Source organism: Rhinolophus ferrumequinum, chromosome 4, assembly GCF_004115265.2.
Source record: "Rhinolophus ferrumequinum isolate MPI-CBG mRhiFer1 chromosome 4, mRhiFer1_v1.p, whole genome shotgun sequence".
NCBI classification, from domain to species: domain Eukaryota; kingdom Metazoa; phylum Chordata; class Mammalia; order Chiroptera; family Rhinolophidae; genus Rhinolophus; species Rhinolophus ferrumequinum.
This window is the reverse complement of record NC_046287.1, coordinates 100,936,004-100,954,445: the sequence shown is the minus strand read 5'-3', so window position 1 is coordinate 100,954,445 and position 18,442 is coordinate 100,936,004. Positions and strand designations below refer to the sequence as shown.

Sequence of the window (18,442 nt, the reverse complement as noted above, 5' to 3'; positions counted from 1 at the left end):
GAAGTGACCCCTAGAATTGCCTCAGCCTGCTGCCCGGAGTGAATTTCCAGGTAGTAGCCCAGCAGGTGGGGCCTGGTATTCTCCCCAGTTGAGGAAATAGAGCTGGGGGCTCAGGGAGTCTAGGGGTCAGAGGAAACCAGGCAGAAGAGCAGAAAGGACAGAATTCCAGCGACAGCTCTTGCAGCCTCTGCGAGGGCTCCTTGAGTTTTCAGCCAAATTGTGATGAGTACATGCCTGTGAGGGAAGCCTCCAAGGCCAGGGAAAGAATTCCATACACCATCAGCGGGATGATCCCCAGAGTTCTCACAAGGCCAGAAACCATCCCTGGTCCCATCAGCCAGGATTGGGTGACTCACAGTCCACGGGCATTGGGCAGAATACTCGGAAGGGTTTTCCCCAGGAGTTAGTGAGATGAACCCCAGACTAATTGCTACTTGGGACCTGCCTAATGGAGCTGACTAGTGAGATCCAAAAAGATCAAGCTCTTTCCAAGTAACATAGTTTTATCCAAGAATAAAACTCAAGAATGTTTATAGGAATAAAAAAAAAATCCAGTATCCAACAAGGAAAAATTCACCCTATTTGGCATCTAAAACAAACCTCATGCACAATGAGGAGAAGGTGCCATCAGTTGAAGCCCATGATATGCCCAAGAAATGACACAGATAATTAAAAGTCATTATAACTACATACTGCATGTTTAAGAAGTTAGAGGAATGATGGAATATGTCAAGTAGAAACAAAGGAGATCAAACAAAGACCTAAATAAAAGTTCTAGAGATGAAAAACTCCCAAGTCTGAAATGAAAAATACACTGGATGGGATCAAGTAGATTAGATACCACATAAGAAAATATTAATGTCACCTGAAAACCAACATAATATTGAATGCCACTGGTAATTGAGAAATAAAAATAATAAAGAGAAAAGATTAATGACATGAATATCCATAGCAGCTTTACTCACGTAGCTGAAAAGTAGAAACAACCCAAATGTCCATCAACTGACGAGTGGGTCAACACAAGGTCATATATCCACGTCATAGAATATTACTCGGCCAAAAACTAGAATGAAGTTCTGATTCAGGCTCTGATATGGATGAACCTCTAAAACCTCATGCTAAGTGAAAGACACCAACACAAAAGGCTGCATATTATGTGATACCATTTATAGGAAACGTCCCAAAAAGGCAAATCCATACAACAGAAAGTAAAATAGTGGTTGTCAGGGATGTAGGAAGTGGGGAGCGACTGCTAACGGTACGGGTTTCTTTTGGGGGTGATGGAAATGTTGTGGAATTAGTGGTGATCGTTGCACAATCTTGTGGAGATACCAAAAACCACGGAATTGTACTATTTTAAAAGGCTGAATTTTATGCTATGTGAACTATAGTCTAACTAATAAAAAGATTCAATGAAGATGTTTTGATAGGCCCATTTGGACATGGGGACACTTTTTACTATTTTGTCAAAACGCCAGTGTCAAAACAGCTCCCTCAGAACGCCATGTGTCCCTTGAAAATATAGTTTCTGCTGTCAGGACACTTAGAGTCATGGAAGAGTAATGGCGATGACGTGTGGGTGCCTTACATGTGTTATCACCATTCTCCACCATAACCCCAGGCAAGGACGCAACTCCCATTTTACACAAGAGGAAACTGAGGCTCAGAGAAGGTATGGTATTTGCCCAAGGCCATACATTGTGAGCCACTGAGCCAGGATTTGAACCAACTCAGTCTATTGTTTTGGGCCAAACAACCTGGCAGCATTTAGAAAGTGCAGAGGAGGGTTTCCGGTGAAGGCACTAAGTACAAGCACTGGCCGATGCCACAAGAGAACCGGCAGAGGGTGGTGTCACAGACTCGAAGGAGGGAGAGTTTCAGGAAGAAAGGAATGATCAATAATGTCAAACAGCACAGAGATAAGATAAGGAACATGACATGTGCATTAGACTGAATCACCACGAGGTCACTCGTGGCCTTTGCAGGAGCAAGGTCAGTGGAATAGTGGGGTGGCAGTGAGTGGAAAGCTCACTTGTAAGCAAAGAGACAGAATTAGGGACTCCCCTTTCCAAGCCTGGTTACAAAGATGAGGAGAGAGATGTGTCAGAAAACGTGCATTGGGGAAGTTTGTTGTTCTGGCTTATTTTGTTTTAGGATGAGATTGATGACAGAACACACAGCCCTTGTCCTCAACGAATTTACAGGTCAGCAGGGGAGGGAGGGAAGCACTCAAATTCACCAGCCAGAAAGCCACTCCTAGGCCAGGTGACACTGGAGAGTTCAGAGGACTGATACAGGCACCACAGTGTCAGTAGCTCTTTGATATTCTGTAATCTGAAGCTAGGAGAGTGATCCTCAGAAACGGATGGAGAAAGCAAGGAGGAGGGTCTGTGCCCAGGATAACTGTGCCTCCTCGCTCCCCCCCAGATCTCTCCACCATGGTTATGCGGCATTTCCAGGTTTCCATTTGCCAGGGCTAGCTTGAATTCACCTGTGGCAACCTGGACGCCAATACTTCTGCCCTCTCATGTACATACCCTGCTGCTGTGACGAGACATTTGTGTCCCCCACCCCAATTCATATGCGAAAGCCCTAATCCCCAGTGTGACGGTATTTTGAGGTGGGGCCTTTGGGAAGTAATTAGGTCATGAGGGTGGAGCCCTCATGAATGGGATTAGTGACCTTATAATAAGAAGAGACATGAGAGAGATCGTCTCTCTTCCCTATAGGAGGATACAGCAAAAAGCTTCCATCTGCAACCCAGGAAGATGGCTCTCACCAGGAATCAAATCAGCTGCCATCTTGATCTTGGATTTCCCAGACTTCAGAACCGTGAGAAACGTATTTCTGTTGCTTGACCAAGTATGATATTTGTTACAGCAGCCTGAGCTGACGGAGACACCTAATGCCCTTGTGTGTCATGAGGAGCTACTACTCTCGTGATTGTTATATCATACAGTCATGTATCGCTTAACAATGGGAATGGTCTGAAAATGCGAGTTTCATTGGGCAATGCTGTCACCATGGGGACATCTCAGAGCGCACCTACGTAAACCTAGATGGCAGAGCCTATTAGCCTACATACCTATGCTGTCAGGTCCAGCCTATTGCTCCCAGGCTACAAGCCTGTACTGCATGTCACCATACTGAATACTGTGGGGAATTGTAACACAATGGTATTTGTTATCAAAACATATCTAAACAGAGAAAAGGTGCAGTAAAAACACAGTATATAACACGGTTACACGACCAGCATCACCATGCACGATGCATTGTGCCACGATGTCCCAATGGCAGCAAAGTCACTAGGTGATAGGAAGTTTTCAGCTCTATTATAATCTTATGGGACCCCTATCGTATGTGGTCCGTAGTAACCCGAAACATCGCTATGTGGTGCTTGACTGCACAGCAAGATGGCGTTCATCCTTGGTGAGCCTGACCTGATCAGGTGAGCCTGCTAACAGCAGAGTTTTTTCCAGCTTGTCACAGTTTGGGAAGTCAGAGATTCAAGGCTTGAGAAGGATTCAACACTTTATTACTGCTTTGAAGATACAGGGGGACACCTGGTAAGAAATGTGGGTGGCCCTAAGAGCTGAAAGTGATCACAGAGTGACAGCCAGCAAGGAAACAGACCTCGGTTCTACTATTACAATGAGCTAGTTCTACCAACAACCTGGCTGCACTTGGAAGTGGAGTTTTCTCTCCAGAGCCCCCATTCAAAAACTCGTCCCGGCTGACACCATGATTTCAGCCTTGAGATTCTCTGAACAGAGAATCAATCCAATTAAGCCACACCTGCACATATGGAATCGTGACCTATTGAACTAATAAATGGATATTTTTCTGAGAAAAGAAAAGGGAAAGGAAAAGATTAGTGAACTATCCAAAATGAAACACCAGAGAGAAAAGACTCAAAGAAATGAACGGAGTGTCAGTTTAGACAGGAGCTGTGGGACAACTTCAAGTGGCCTAATATATGTACAACTGGAGTTTCTGAAAAGGAGGGGTTAGCACTAAAGTTTTTTGAAGGAATAGTGGGCAAACATTTTTCAAATTTGTTGAGATCCAAGAATCTCAACAAACCTCAAGCACAAAATTCATGAAGGAAATGACACCAAGGTAAAGTGTAATCACATTGCTCAAAACGAGTGATAGAGAAAACATCTTTAAAGCAGCCAGAGAAGAAAAAGACAGAGTATGTACTGAGAAACAAAGATAAGGATAATAGTTGTTTTTTCACTGGAGACAGTGAAACAACATCTTTACATGCTTAAAGAAAAAAAAAAGCACACTTGGATTCTAAACAAAGTAAACGGATATATCAAAAGTGAAGGTAAATAAAAACTGAAAGATTTCATCATCAGAAAACCTCCACTACAAGGAATGTTAAAGGAAATCCTTTAGCCAGAAGCAAAATGATATCAGATGGAAATCTGAATCTAGATAAAGAAATAAAAAGCACAAGAACTGAGAACTAATTAAGTATATCTGAAAGACTGCTTTATTTTTTTATTGAAATATAATTGACATGCAGTATTATATTAGTTTTATGTGTACAGCAGTGATTAGACACTTGTATACATTGCAAAATGGTCACTGCAATAAGTCTAGTTACCATCTGTCACTGTACAGAGTTAATATAATATTGTTCATGGCATTACCCATGCTGTACATTTCTTCCCTACGATTTATTCATTTTATAACTGGAAGTTTGTACCTCTTGATCTCCTTCACCCCTTTCTCTCACCCCCAAACTTCTCCCCTCTGTATCTATGAGTCTGGGTTGTGTTTTGTTCTGTTTCTTTGTTGTATTTTCTAGACTCCACATACAAGTGAAATCATGTCGTATTTGTCTTTCTCTGTAAAAGACTTTTTTCTTCTTATTTAAATCTGTTTAATAGAAAAGTGTTGATAGATAATCAACACAACAATATAGTGTGGATTTATAATATATATAATATAATACAATAATATATTATATATATATATATATATCATATAATATACACAGAAAATGTTTGCTGACATAGCACAAATGCCAGGAGGAGAGGAATGTAAACATACAGTTGTAAGATTCCTGTACTCTATGTGAAGTGAAATAATATCACTGGAAGCTAGAATGTGAACAGTTAACAATGTAGACTGTGAACCTTAAAGCAAACAGTAAAATTATAACAAGATGTCGATAGCTAAAACATCAACAGAGGAGACGAATGGAATCATAAACAATATTCACTTAAGGCGTAAAATAGGGAGAAAAGAAAAATGAACATGTGGGATGAATGGGAAATAATAGCAAGATGTTAGATTTAACCCCAATTGAATCAATAACATTAAATGTCCATCGAAGGCAGAGATTTTAGATTGCATGAAAATGCGAGAGCCAGTTTTATGCTGCCTGTAAGAAACCTTCTTAAACGTAAAGAGACAAACAGATGAAAAGGAGAAGTATGGAAAGAGTTACATCATGTTGAAACTAGTAGAAAGCTGGAGGGACACTGTTAATATTGAATAAAGTAGATTTCAGGGAAAGAATATTAGCAGGGATAACGAGAGTCATTTCATAATGATAAAGTGGACAATTCATCAAAATGATAAACAATCCTAAACATTGATGTACCTAATAGCAGAGCTTCCACATACATGAAACAAATAATGATAAAACTGAAAGGCGAAACAGACAAGCCCACAATTATACTCTGAGATTTCAACAGCTTCGCTTAGCTGCTGATAGAAAATGCGGACAGAAAACCAGGCAGCATACAGGATACTTGAGCAATGCTATCAACTAACTTGACCTATGACATTCATAGAATCCTCCACATAGGAACAGAAGAATAGACAGCCTTTTTAAGTACGTATGAAACGTTTAGCGAGACTTCAGACCTTGTGGTGGGTCTCAATAAATTTAAGAGGACTTAAGTCGTTCAAAGTATGTTCTCCAATAACAATGGATTTAGAAATAAAAGCAGGCAAATCTCTGGAAATTCTCAAATATTTGCAAACTAAACAACACACTTCTAAATAATCTTCAATAAAAGAAGAAATCAAAAAGGGAAATTTGAAAATATTTTGAACTCAATGAAGATGAAAATCCACTATATCAAAACTTGTGGATTATAGTTAAAGCAATATACAGAGGGAAATTTACTGTATTAAACACATAGATTAGAAAAGAAGAAAGACTTCAAACTAATGACATCAGCTAATTAAACCCAGTGTAAGCAGAAGAAAAGAAATAATAATGATCACTTGCATATCCTTCTATAAAGAAAGAGAGAAAACAAGCAAGCAAGAAAAAAACCTCAAGCCATACCTCACACTATATATAAAAGTTAACTCAAGTGGATCACAGACTTTAATATGTGATCCTATAATTCTAAAACCTATAACTAAATCTTTTAGAAGAAAACATAGAAGAAAACCTTTGTGACCTTGGGTTATGCAAAGATGTTTTTAGATAACACAAAAACCATGGCCCATAAAAGATAAAAAGTTATGAATGGGAATTCATGGAGATTAAGAATATCTAGTCTTCAAAAGACATTACTAGAAAGCAAAACAAGCCACAGATAGTGTGTGGGGGGGGAATTGCAAATCACGTAGCTGAAAAAGAATACATACCCAGAACATATAAAAACTCCTAAAATTCAATAATAAGATAAAAAAAACTAAAATGGCAAAAGATTTGAATAGATATTTTATCAGAGAATATATACACAGATGTCACATAAACATAAAAGATGCTCACCATCATAACATCATTAGTTATTGGGGAAATGCGAATGGAAACCACAAAGAACTACCACAGTGTCACTGTGTACTTATCACAATGTCTACAATTAAAAAGACGGACCATATCAGGTGCCAGCAAGGAGCTCAGGAGCCCAACCTCTGGGCTGTTGAAACTACAGAATGGTACAGCCACTTTGGAAACAGTTTGGGAAACGTTTTAACATTATAAAGAAGTTAAACACAGCATTGCACTCCTAGATGTTTACCAAGAGACACGAAACCAGATGGCCTTATCAGGACATGTACAAATGTGCACAGCAGCTTTATTTATAACAGCCAAATCCTCCAGATAACCCCCCACCCCACCCCCAAAGTGCACCAAAAGGTAATGGACCTCAAAATAATCATGCTGAGTAATAAAAGAAGCCAGATAAAAGTAGAGTACATAGTGTGGGATTCCTTTTTTATAAAACTTAAGATTATGCAAACTAACCTACAGTGACACGTAGGGTTGGGGTGGGGTGCAGGGGCTCAGGCGGGTAGGGTTACAAAGGGCACGAGGACACTTTGGGGATGAGGAGTATATGTGCTATCTCAATGGTGATGATGGTTTCACAGGTGTACACTATGTCAAAACTTATCAAACTGTATGCTTTCAATACGCAGAGCTTAGACATTTGTTACCATACCACAATAAAGACATTTCAAAACTACAGCACCGCAAACCTTCCTGTGTTTTGCTTTTCTTGGTATAAATTTCAGTCTTTTTCCTTTCAATCTTTTAGTATTCTTATGCTGTAGGGATATACTTTGTAAGCAGTCTAAAGCTAGATTTTACAACATATGATATGCCCTTAATAAACACTTGTTGGCTGTTCAGTAAATAAATCCAGTCTGGTCACCTAAATCTTTGATTTAGTCTAGAGAGTTTCATTCATGTTGGGATTTTGGAATTCATTTCTAATATCTTATTCTTTCAATTTCTTCCATCCGTCCCTGCCCTCCCTCCCTTCTTTCCTCTGTTTACCTCTCTCCTTTTCCTTTTTTCTTTTTTCTCTCTCGCCTTTCTGCCTTCATTTACACTGATTGAATTTTTTTACCCCTCATTCCAACTTTCCCCCCCTCAGCTCTTTCAGAACCATATTCTATTTTATTGGCTATCCTAGCAATTTTTAACATATATATTTTAAAGTCTAAAATCACACAAGACCTTTCCTCTCTTCCTCTAGAATATAAGGACCTTACTCATGGTGGCTTATTTCCTTGTGTGTGGAATAACTTCACTTTTACTCTCCAAAGCGGACACAAGTCCTAGTATAGCACGTTAAAAGGAATTTTCAGACCACAGGAGTAGCATGGAATCCAGCTCGCAAATTGCAGCAGGTCAGATGTGAGGTGCAGAATTCCTCAGGGGGGCTTGTTCCCCTCCCCATGTTCTCTGGGAGCCAAAGCTGCAACAGGCCAGGCCCCTCCTGCCGCGTGAGCTTTCTTTTTCTTCCCAGTTCATCCAGGAGGGTGTTTCCCTCCACAAGGTTCAGATTTATGCAGGGTCCTCAGATCTGATTTGCCACCCTGTTTAGGCACCCACCTTTGTCTCCTGACCCTCTCGTGTGTGGTTTTGGCTTTGGCTTATTTCCTATACTTTTTAATTAACCAGAAATATTAATGTTTTCTATCCTCCAAGCTTTCTGGTTAACAGTGGAGTGACTAAGACTGCAATTTTGGGATTCAGAGTGTTTGGGGTTTAAACAAAGACTCTACCACTTATTTCCTGTAGGTTTTGGCAAATTAATGACAATCTGGTACCTGATTTCCTCACATGTAAAGGGAGGGGCAGTGATAGCACCTGGCTCGCAGCTTATTGAGGGCATTCAATGAATTAATACAGTTATGGAGCTTAAGACAGGGTCTGGCACACAGTAGGAAATCAAATAGGAGCTGTTATTATTGTTACGATTTTTTTTTTTTTTTTTTGATTAAGGAGGGTGCAGCTCACAGTGGCCCATATGGGGATTTAACCAGCAACCTTGGTGTTATCAGCACCACACTCTGACCAACTGAGCTAAACGGCCACCCCCATTATTGCTACTATTTTTATGCCTAAAGGAAATGTTCTGAGGTAATAGTGCATTCTAGTCTACAAAGGGGTTAATGCCTTATGATATGATATTCATAATAAACAATTTTCAACTTTCAAGTGATGTTATATAGTATATTCATATCTGAATGTAAAAAAATGGTTTCTTCATTGACAAAATAACAAGTATTTCATATCTATTGCTCTGTTTTCTTTCCTTTTAGAAAATATTACCTCTTGAGGTTAGATTTTCCAAGTCTATTTTTCAATTACAAATTATTGCTACATGCTGTTGGAATAGCAGATACTCCTACACAGAGAAGATTCTAGCACTTCAACGTAGCAAGATAATATTTTGTTTTTTAAGATAAAATGATGCCAACAGCTAGTTCATTTCGTCTGGAGTCAGAAACACCAGTATATGTACATCAGGCCCTGTAACAATAAAACGTGTCACATGGGCTGGCACTGCTCCATTAATGACATTTGAATAAATGAATTCCAAGTTCAAGTTTTCTCCCCTAATAACACAGATCACATTTCTTCAATACCTGGTGAATGAAGCTTGGTGGTTGAGGCTGCGGTTCTCTTAGGAGACGAAACAGCAGGCTTGTTAGCATCTTGATCTTTTTGTACTTCTTTCTTTGTTCCTATATATAGTTTCAGAAGAGAAAAAGAAAGAAAGAAAGCTAGTTACAATCGAAACAGTAACACAAGGTGTTTGTAGAAAGGGAGGTTTAACAAAAGGCAAACAGAGCAAAATATTTGGATGATTTGTTGCTATGGTCACTACCCCGTGCTTCAGGAGTGACACGTGTTTATAGTAAAAGGAATTTAGTTGTCGCAGGTCAGGGGAACAAGCACACTGCTGTCTCTGGTTTGAGGGAAAACACCCCTGTCTCTGGAGGTCACTCCCTCCCAATGACCCCGATGAACTATCTGTGGATTAAAATTGTCCTGTCCTTTGCCACCAACTCCTTCCATCTGCCTGCCTCTCGCTGAACAAACTAATTTTCAGAAGACAGAGATGGAAGCTGCCGTGGAATATAACGACTACTGACGTCAGCATCACGGAGAGCCAAGCTGGGGATGTGGTCTGCCTCTACTTAATCTGCAGGCAGCTGGTCCCGAGGTGACCTACGAAGCCTGAGCCCTTCAGTTTTCTGGGCTGCAGCTGAGCCTTCATGGAACCAGAGCTGGCCCCAGCACAAAGGGATAAACAGTGGAGGACAGCAGGTGGATGCTCCTCAAACTCTGTCCAGGGGCCTGTGGGACACAGTGGCATTTCTCCCTTGTGTGTTGGGCACGGACACTCATTTTCACATCACCTGTGTCAAAAAGTCATAGAACAATGGGTGGAAGATTGGAGAAATAACGCAGACTTGGCTGAATCTAGCCCTGCCTCCACTTCAGCCATTTATTATGTCATTTCAGAAACAAACTTGGGTGATGGTTCCTTAGATTCAGAATGCGAAGCCCCCAAAACCTTGCAGTCTCACCCCTCTTCCAGAGGGAACCGCTGCTAGCAATTTGGCATTGATGTTTCCAGACTTTTTCCCTAGGTTATAAATATATCTACATATATACAAATACAGCTATTAATTAACAGAATAGATTACATACTGCAATTTATTTTTACCTACCCATACTTTTTAAAAAGCTCTTTTTTTTTATATCAATGTACTTATAGATCTACCGTAAACATTCTTCTACTTATTTCTTTGCACACATGTATGAGTATGTTTATAGGACAAATGCGTAGAAGAGCTTTTGCTGAATTAAGAGTCTGCTCATTTGCAATATTACGAGCTACAGTAGCTCAACTGTCCTTCCAAAAGAGCTACTGATTTGCACTCTGAACAAAAGGTGTGTGAGAGCAACTCCTTCCACACCCCTCACGTCCCACTGACATCGGAGACTCCACCATTTTTATTTTTGCCAGACACTTTTGAGACTTTTCATATTGGTCATGTGCATTTCTTCGTTTGAAAATTGCCTAATTAAATCCTCTGCCCATTTTCCTTATTGATGTGTAAGAACTTTTCATTTATTCTGGGTATTAATCCTTTGCCTGCTACACAAATTATACTTTCCAGTCTTTCACTTTTAAAACTTATTAATAGTATCTTTCATTGTTTCATTTCATTTTTTATGCAGTTTTAATGTGTTCCCATATGTTAATTTTCCACTTGCAGCTTTAAAAGCACTATTGCAGGATGTCTGTGTGCATGTAAGAGTATGTGTGTGCGTGTCTACACAACTGGGGGAGGGAATTCCTACTTCCAGAGTTTGGGAAAGAGGTGGGTGTTTGAATCCCACCTCCTTCTCTGTTGTTCTTCTCGTCCTGATTGGGCTGCCTCTTCCCTCAGGCCATCACACCTTCCTCATCCCCTCCCAACCTCTCCACCTGCCTTCTGCTCTTCCATCACAGACCTGTCTTCATGTTTCTGTCTTCATGTTGCTGTTTTTCTGCCTGTGGACAAACTGTCTTAGTCTGGTTGATTTAAATCTTCTAGGGCCTGAATTTTCTGTTTCGTCCTTTCATCTCCACCCCCTACCCCATTTTTTCCTCCTACTGTCATTATGCTCCTGGGATTCAGTTAATGTACCCCAAGTGTTTCATGTCTCCATAAATGGCACCAACCACCATCACTCGCTGTGCTCCGGAGTTATCTTGACTTGTTTCTTTGCCCCTGCCCCCATTCCGCCCGTCAGCAAAGCTTGTTGGTGCTCCTCTGAGATGGTCCCCCAGGTGTGACCATTTCCCGCACGTCCACTGCCTCTGCAGAGCCCGTCCCCAGCACCCCTTCCACCTCCCAAGGCTTCCGACCTGGTTCGCTGCCCCGCTCCTGCCCCTCTACAGCTCACCCTCCCATACCAGCAGCTGAACGACATAAAATCTAAGTCAGAGCAAGTCGTCCCCAATCTCAGGACCCTCTCATCACCTCCCAAGATGCTCAGAGTGAAAGGACAACTCCTTACCTCACAATAAGGCCCTAGAGACCAGCACTCTCCGACAGAAACATACTATGAGCCACCTAGGTCATTTTAAATTACCTAGTAGCAACAGTTAAAAAGTACAAAGTACAGTGAAATTAAATGTAATAGTATACTTTATTTAACCCTAACATTCAATATCACTGGCCACCTTTCAAAACTGACACTGGCCACCTTTCAAGAGCTCAGTAGCTGCTCATGGGCCGGTGGCCACCGCTGTGTGCAGCACAGCTCAGATGACCTGGTCCCCTGGCAATTTCCCGGACACACTGTGATGGTTAATCTTATGTGTCAACTTGACCTGGCTCTGGACCGGCCAGACAACTGGTCAAACGTTATTCTGGATGTACCTGTGTTCTGGGTGTTTCTGGGTGAGATTAACATTTGAATTAAGGACTGAGTAAAGCACAGGGCCCTCCCTAATGCGGGGGTGGGGGGTGGGGGGCCCCGTACTGTCCAAGGCTCCAGTAAGAAGGACCTTCACGGCTTGATCAGTGGGGCTGGGACATCAGTCTTCTGCTGCCCTCGGGCTAAAACATACACCATTGGCTGCCCTGGGTCTCCAGCTGGCTGGCTGCAGACCTTGGGATATCTCAGCCTCCATAATTATACATGTGTATAACATACATATACTACACTACATACAGAGGGTGCCAAAAAAAAGTATACACATTTTAAGAAAGGAAAACTGTTTTAAAATTGCAATACTCAATATATACTGATAACAAAAGATGAATACAAGTCACGTTTGACTTCTGCAATTACAAGAGGTGCTCAAAGTGGTTACCATCAGCGTCCAGACACTTCTGATTATGGCGAACTACTGCTTGAGCAACGTGGACCAAAGTGTCCGTGTGTATGCGATTTTTTGGCCCCCCCCGGTACAACCTCTCCATTCTGTTCCTCTGAAGAATCCTGACTCACACACACTGACATCACTCTGCCAGCTGCTCACACCCTCCCAGCCACACTGCCAGCCTTACTGGCATTTAGACATGCCACGCTTCCTCCCATGCTGGGCCCTTTAGCTTGAGTTCCTTCTGCACAGAATATGTTTCCCCTGGACCTTGAGTGTGGCTCACTCATCCATTCCTTCAGGTTTCTGCACAAATGATGAATCTTCAGAGTAACCGTGCCTGAGTTTCTGGCTGAAGTAGCCCTCCTGTCACCTGCCACTGCCCTTTCATTCTTCCTCACAGCATTTAGCACCCCTCCCCCAATACATTATATGCTTACCCTTCTGTGTATTCTCTACCTTCCCACTAGAACACTTCAACCGATGGGCCACACCTCTCCCTGCACAAGGTGGTCATTTAGTTGATGCCCCTCCTGTCCGCCCCACCCCCACACACACTGGGCTCCTTTCACGACAGGTCCTATCCAGGCATTTAGGGCTTACCAAAGGCTGGGACTTGGGCTTCTGGAAGCCCAGCCAGCACTCCATCCCACTGAAGCACACCCACCCTTCAGAGTCTGGGCTATGGCTAATCTCGCTCTTTCATTCCTTCTCTCTGCTTTGATTTGTAGGTATCAACAAACATGGCGAGGCACTGACACTCCTGGGAGCTGGGGAAAACGGGAAAGGCCAAAAGTCTGCACTTAACACAATACTTTAAAGGAAAACTAAATATTTATGCAGAGCTTCAAAATTTTCCATCTAGCCTTCATGGAGTGCAATTTGGCAAGTTCTAGCAAAACCTGAAATATTGATAGACTTGAACTGGCAATTCCACCTCTAAAGGTGTTCTCTCTTTGGAACAATTGCACAAGTGTGAATAGATGTATGTCCAAAGATGCTTCACACATTATTCACAATAAGAAAGAAGTGTAAACCAGAATGCACATTGGGGAACGGTGAAATAAGTCATGATATAGCCACACTCCAGAGCACTAGGCACCTCTTAAAAAGAATGAGGTACCTCTGTATTGTACCAGCGTGGAGAGATGTCCACACTAAGTAACAAGCAAGGTGTTGAACAGCATGCACGGTATTCTCCCATTTTCATGACACAAAATGGTATCTGTGCTATGCGTGTAAATATGCAAAAGCATCTGAAGGATAGGTGCCACGTTTTTCATACTGGTTACTTCAGCAGTAGGGTTGAAGGATTTTACTTTTTATTTTAATATGCTTCTGCAATTTTTCCATGTTTTAGGATGATCGTACATTCTTTTTATAGTAAGAAATAAACAATAAAAGGAGAGAAACCAAAATGAAAATAATTTGTCTAATCCATGAAAAGGCAAGGAGAGAAGCCAGCCTAGTGCAACCAATTCTGCAAAAATTACTTTGATGAAAAGTTCATGATCCCCCATGCCCAGGAGCATAGCACTGCCTGGAAGGTTCCTGTGTGGTGCTGGGAATTCTTGACGGCACAGGCGATTATGGCAATTAGCCATGCTTTTCAGTTCTTTTTGCAGCTTTCTTGTGACCTAGACTCAGCCCAAATGTTTTTTAAGGGTACCATCAGCTTCCACTTAACGCTAGGGCCTCTGAGTAGCCAGAAGGGCCAGTGTGGTTTTGGCTTCATGGTTTTCCTCCTGCCCTCTGGCCACTCTCCTTACCCTACATCTGGGTAAAGTGGTCCCAGGATGCTGCCTTGGCTTTCTCCCATCCACTCTTCTGGATGCGTTTGTCTACTCAGCACGCTTGCACACTGAGTTGCATACACTGACTATAAAATCTGTTATCTCCAACCCAGATGGGCGCAGACATCTGTCCTGAGATCCACACCTGTTTGTAGCTGCCAAGGAGACATTACCACTTACGTACTAGACGACCAGGTCATCGTGTCCCAAATGGAACTAATTATCTTCCTCTGAAATCCACTCCTCTTCCTATATGTTCTTTCCTGGTCACTCATTCCCCTAGTCACTGAAACCAGAAGCCAGAGGGTCCTTTTCCTTCTCCTCCTACATTGAGTCAGTCACTGAGTCTTCCTGATTCTGCCTCTTGAGTAGCCCCTGAATCGGCCCTTTATCCATCCTCACTTTTTATCTTAGCTCAGTCCCATCATTTCTTGCTGGGACAACTAGAAACATCTCCCAAGTGATTTCTTTGTCTTGTGTCGGACCTTCCTCGTATTTACCTAACTCACTTAACTCATCCTCCGTACCACGCAATCCTTAACCAGATCACATGATTTTCCTTTGAAAAGCCTTTCCACAGCTTTCCAGAGTCTTCAGTAGGAAGTCCCTGCTCTGTGGCATGGGATCTCACTTCCTCGGCCACTTGCTGCCGCTGTGACGCAGCTGATCAGTTCACAGCTGATCCCTTAGGCTGCAGTGCTCAATCACTGCCTTGTCTGCGTGGCCCACTCCTGACCATCCTCCACTGCAGCTCATTTCTCTTCTCTGAAGTTTCTGGATTAGTTTCCTGTTGCCACTGGAACAAATTACCATGAACTTAGTGGTTTCAAACAACACAAATGTATTCTCTTACAGTTCTGGGGGTCAGAAGCATGATATCAGCCTCACTGGGTGAAGTGAATGTGTGGGCAGGTCTGCTTCCTTCCGGAGGTTCCAGAGGAGAAGTTGTTTCCTAGCTTTTTCAGCTTCCAGTATTCCTTGGCTTGCGGCCCCTTCTTCCATCTTCAAAGCACATCATTCCGGTTTCTGCTTCTGTTCTCCCACGTCCTTCTCCTTAAACTCTTCTCACCTTCCTCTTATAAGGACCCTTGTAATTATACTGGGTCCACCCAGACAATTTAGGCTAATCTCCCCATCTCAAGACATATAATTTAATCACATCTGCAAAGTCCCTTTGGCCATGTAAGATAACATTCATAGGTTCCAGGAATTAGGGAATGGATGCAGGGGGCGGGGCGGAGAGAGAGAGGGCTATTATTCAACCTATCACACCATCTCTAAATGACTGAATGAGGAAAACCTTTTTACTCACCAAACAGGCACTAATTGCTTGGCCTATATTAGTCCCGAGTCCCTGTCACTTATTTAAGCAACTTTTCCTAAATTTCCCAACTCCTCTCAAACAGCACTCTCTCCTTGGACCCCGCTGAGTTACCCTGATTTCTTCCCACAGTGCAGACTGTATGCCTCTAGTGGGTGTCTCTTGTTTGGCCTGACCAGCTTCTTTTAATAGCACCTGTGCTGGTCTTTGGTGAACCAACCCTTTCCTCCACTTGGTCCAAGTGATTGGATGGGGCTGATCCATCTGGATCTGGAGGTGGGCATTATGATCCAGGCCCACCAATCAGAGCTCTGCTGGGCGGGGGCATTGTGACCCAGGCCCCTCCAATCAGAGCTCTACTAGGGGGGCATTTTGACCCAGGCCCCTCCAATCAGAGCTCTGCTGGGGGTGGGCATTGTGACCCAGACCCACTCAATCAGAGCTCCACCATGTTCCTGGTTTGAGAATGAGAACAAGATCCCAGCTGGGATAAGGACAGCCCTACCTTGAGAATTTTGCTGGAATTACTGGAAGATAATTGTTTTTGTGATAGATGACTAACCTGATAGAGTGTAAGTTTGAATTGTTGTTGATCATCTTTGTCTCCACTTAGGGAGAGCCTTTCTGAAGAAGAAACCAGGAGAAGGAAAAGAAGGGCCCGGAGATGGAAAAACATTCATGATGATGCTGTTTCCATACCACCTGGTTTCAACTGTACCTCACGCTGGCATCATCCCCTGAGCTTTTCATATGTGAGCCCAAATCCCTCTGATCTCTCTTCCTTCCCGCCTTCCTTCCTTCCCTTCCTTCCTTCCTTCCTTCCTTCCTTCCTTCCTTCCTTCCTTCCTTCCTTCCTTACTTCCTTCCCACCTTCCCACCTTCCCTCCTTCCTTCCTTCTTTCCTTCCCTCCCTCACTCCCTCCCTCCCTCCTTCCTTCCTTCCTTTCTTTTTTTGCCTAAGGCAGTTTGAATTCAATTTCTGTAACTTAAAACAAACAAGACCTGAATTACACAATGCCAGCCAGAGAAAATAGCTCATAGATATAGATACAGATCTACACACACACACACACACACACACACACACATACACACACTTCTCACAGGGTTGTAATTGGTCAACACGACTCCCTGTGCACTCAGCATACCTTATGTGCATGGAGATTCAGAGCTATATAAAAGAATGCATACATACAAAATTGAGAGCCCATGGCTAGAGCTTTTGGGGTGGGAGGAAGAAGGCAGTGGAGGAGGAAGAAATGCCAGCCTCACTCCGGTCTCAGAGGAGAAGTCCATAGAGTTTAATTGAAACACTGTCACTGATAATATTCACCCAATTCTAGACACCTACTACAAATCCAAATGACCCTAAAATGTTTCATTATAAACAGAGCAGGAAGAAGCATCCCAAAGGCCTAAAGTTGAAAGATGCTGCCTGGCAACCCACACACAGTCCCTCAGAAAAGAAAAGAATAATGTGCCAGCTCAGTTTCTCCTGTGGCCGGGGGCCTTCTGCAGTGATTTCAGTGACTTTGACAACTGCTGAGAGAAGTGCCATCGTGTATTTTACTCCTGAACTAGACATAATAAAAGTGACTCGTGACCCGCTCATCATGGACGCGTAAAGCAAAGACCACTTGCACGGGGGCCATGAGAATGACCAAAGCCGCCCAACCAGGAATGATGGCTCTGAGGGTGAGGCTGTCATCTAAGAAAAAAATATAATGACAAATGACAATGGCTAACTCTGGATCCTCGCTGAGCACATCGAAATGGGAGAAATGGGAGATTCAAGATAATGGTTAGAAGAATGCTGTATACTTATTTCATAAAAAGAGATAAGCACCTCAGAAAAGATCAAAGAGAATTTTTACAGGCTCTTAACCCCACACACAATAGGCCACAAATTCCTGCAAGTAAATCTAGCATAAGCAAGGAAAGATAAGAAACAAAAAAGGATAAAGAAATATACACAGCAATAGGCTTTATCCCCTACTCATCTCACGTCTCACGTCTCACTTTCTCACTCCACACATCTGTGAAAGCACAGGAAATGGGGCTGAATCTTCCCCCGCCCTACAGACAAGCTCCCAGACGACGGGAATGTGAAAAGCCACAGAAAGAAGCCTGAGAGGAGCAAGAAGAACAGTGAAATGTGAACGTGGCAACAATGCAAGTAATTACTATCAGGCCGATGTTACTGAAAGGAGGTGAATAGGAGAAAACAAATGATAGAATCACAAATAGGGATTCTGATGTCACTTATAAGACAAATAGCATGGGGGACATTCCAAGGGAAGATTAATAGGGATTGAAGAGAATGAAGAAAGGAAGTGTTATCTAAAAGGAATATTTCAAATAAAAGGGGAACATGGACGAGAGAGAGAGAGAGAGAGAGAGAGAGAGAGAGAGAGAGAGAGAGAGATCTAACTATATATACTTGAGAAGAGACTGGATTTTAACCTATTTAAGGTTCATCCCATTTTAATAACCATTTATTGCATGCAGGAGGGTGACAGACATAGCTGAGGATATAAAGCAGAATAAAGGAGGTCTCCATTTTAAAACGGAGGCCTACAAAAATTGGACTTATACTACAGACCTAATTATTCTCTGGGATAAGCCTAAGGAATAATTTAATTCTGAAGATTGTAATGAAAAGGTAAGGACAGAAGAATGAAGAAATGTTATTGTTCTTGTGTGTTTTTTTTTTTTGACAAATA

The 18,442-nt window shown here is 42.3% G+C and overlaps 1 protein-coding gene across 1 annotated transcript in view; it reads right to left on the bottom strand.

The window, feature by feature from the left end:
• The window catches only part of MTUS2 (microtubule associated scaffold protein 2), a 508,660-nt gene that overhangs the window by 116,057 nt on the left and 374,161 nt on the right, over nt 1-18,442 (bottom strand). The window contains exon 7 of the mRNA XM_033104383.1: nt 9,364-9,462. Coding sequence (XP_032960274.1) covers nt 9,364-9,462 — 99 coding nt within the window. The remainder of the gene's footprint in view (nt 1-9,363; nt 9,463-18,442) is intronic.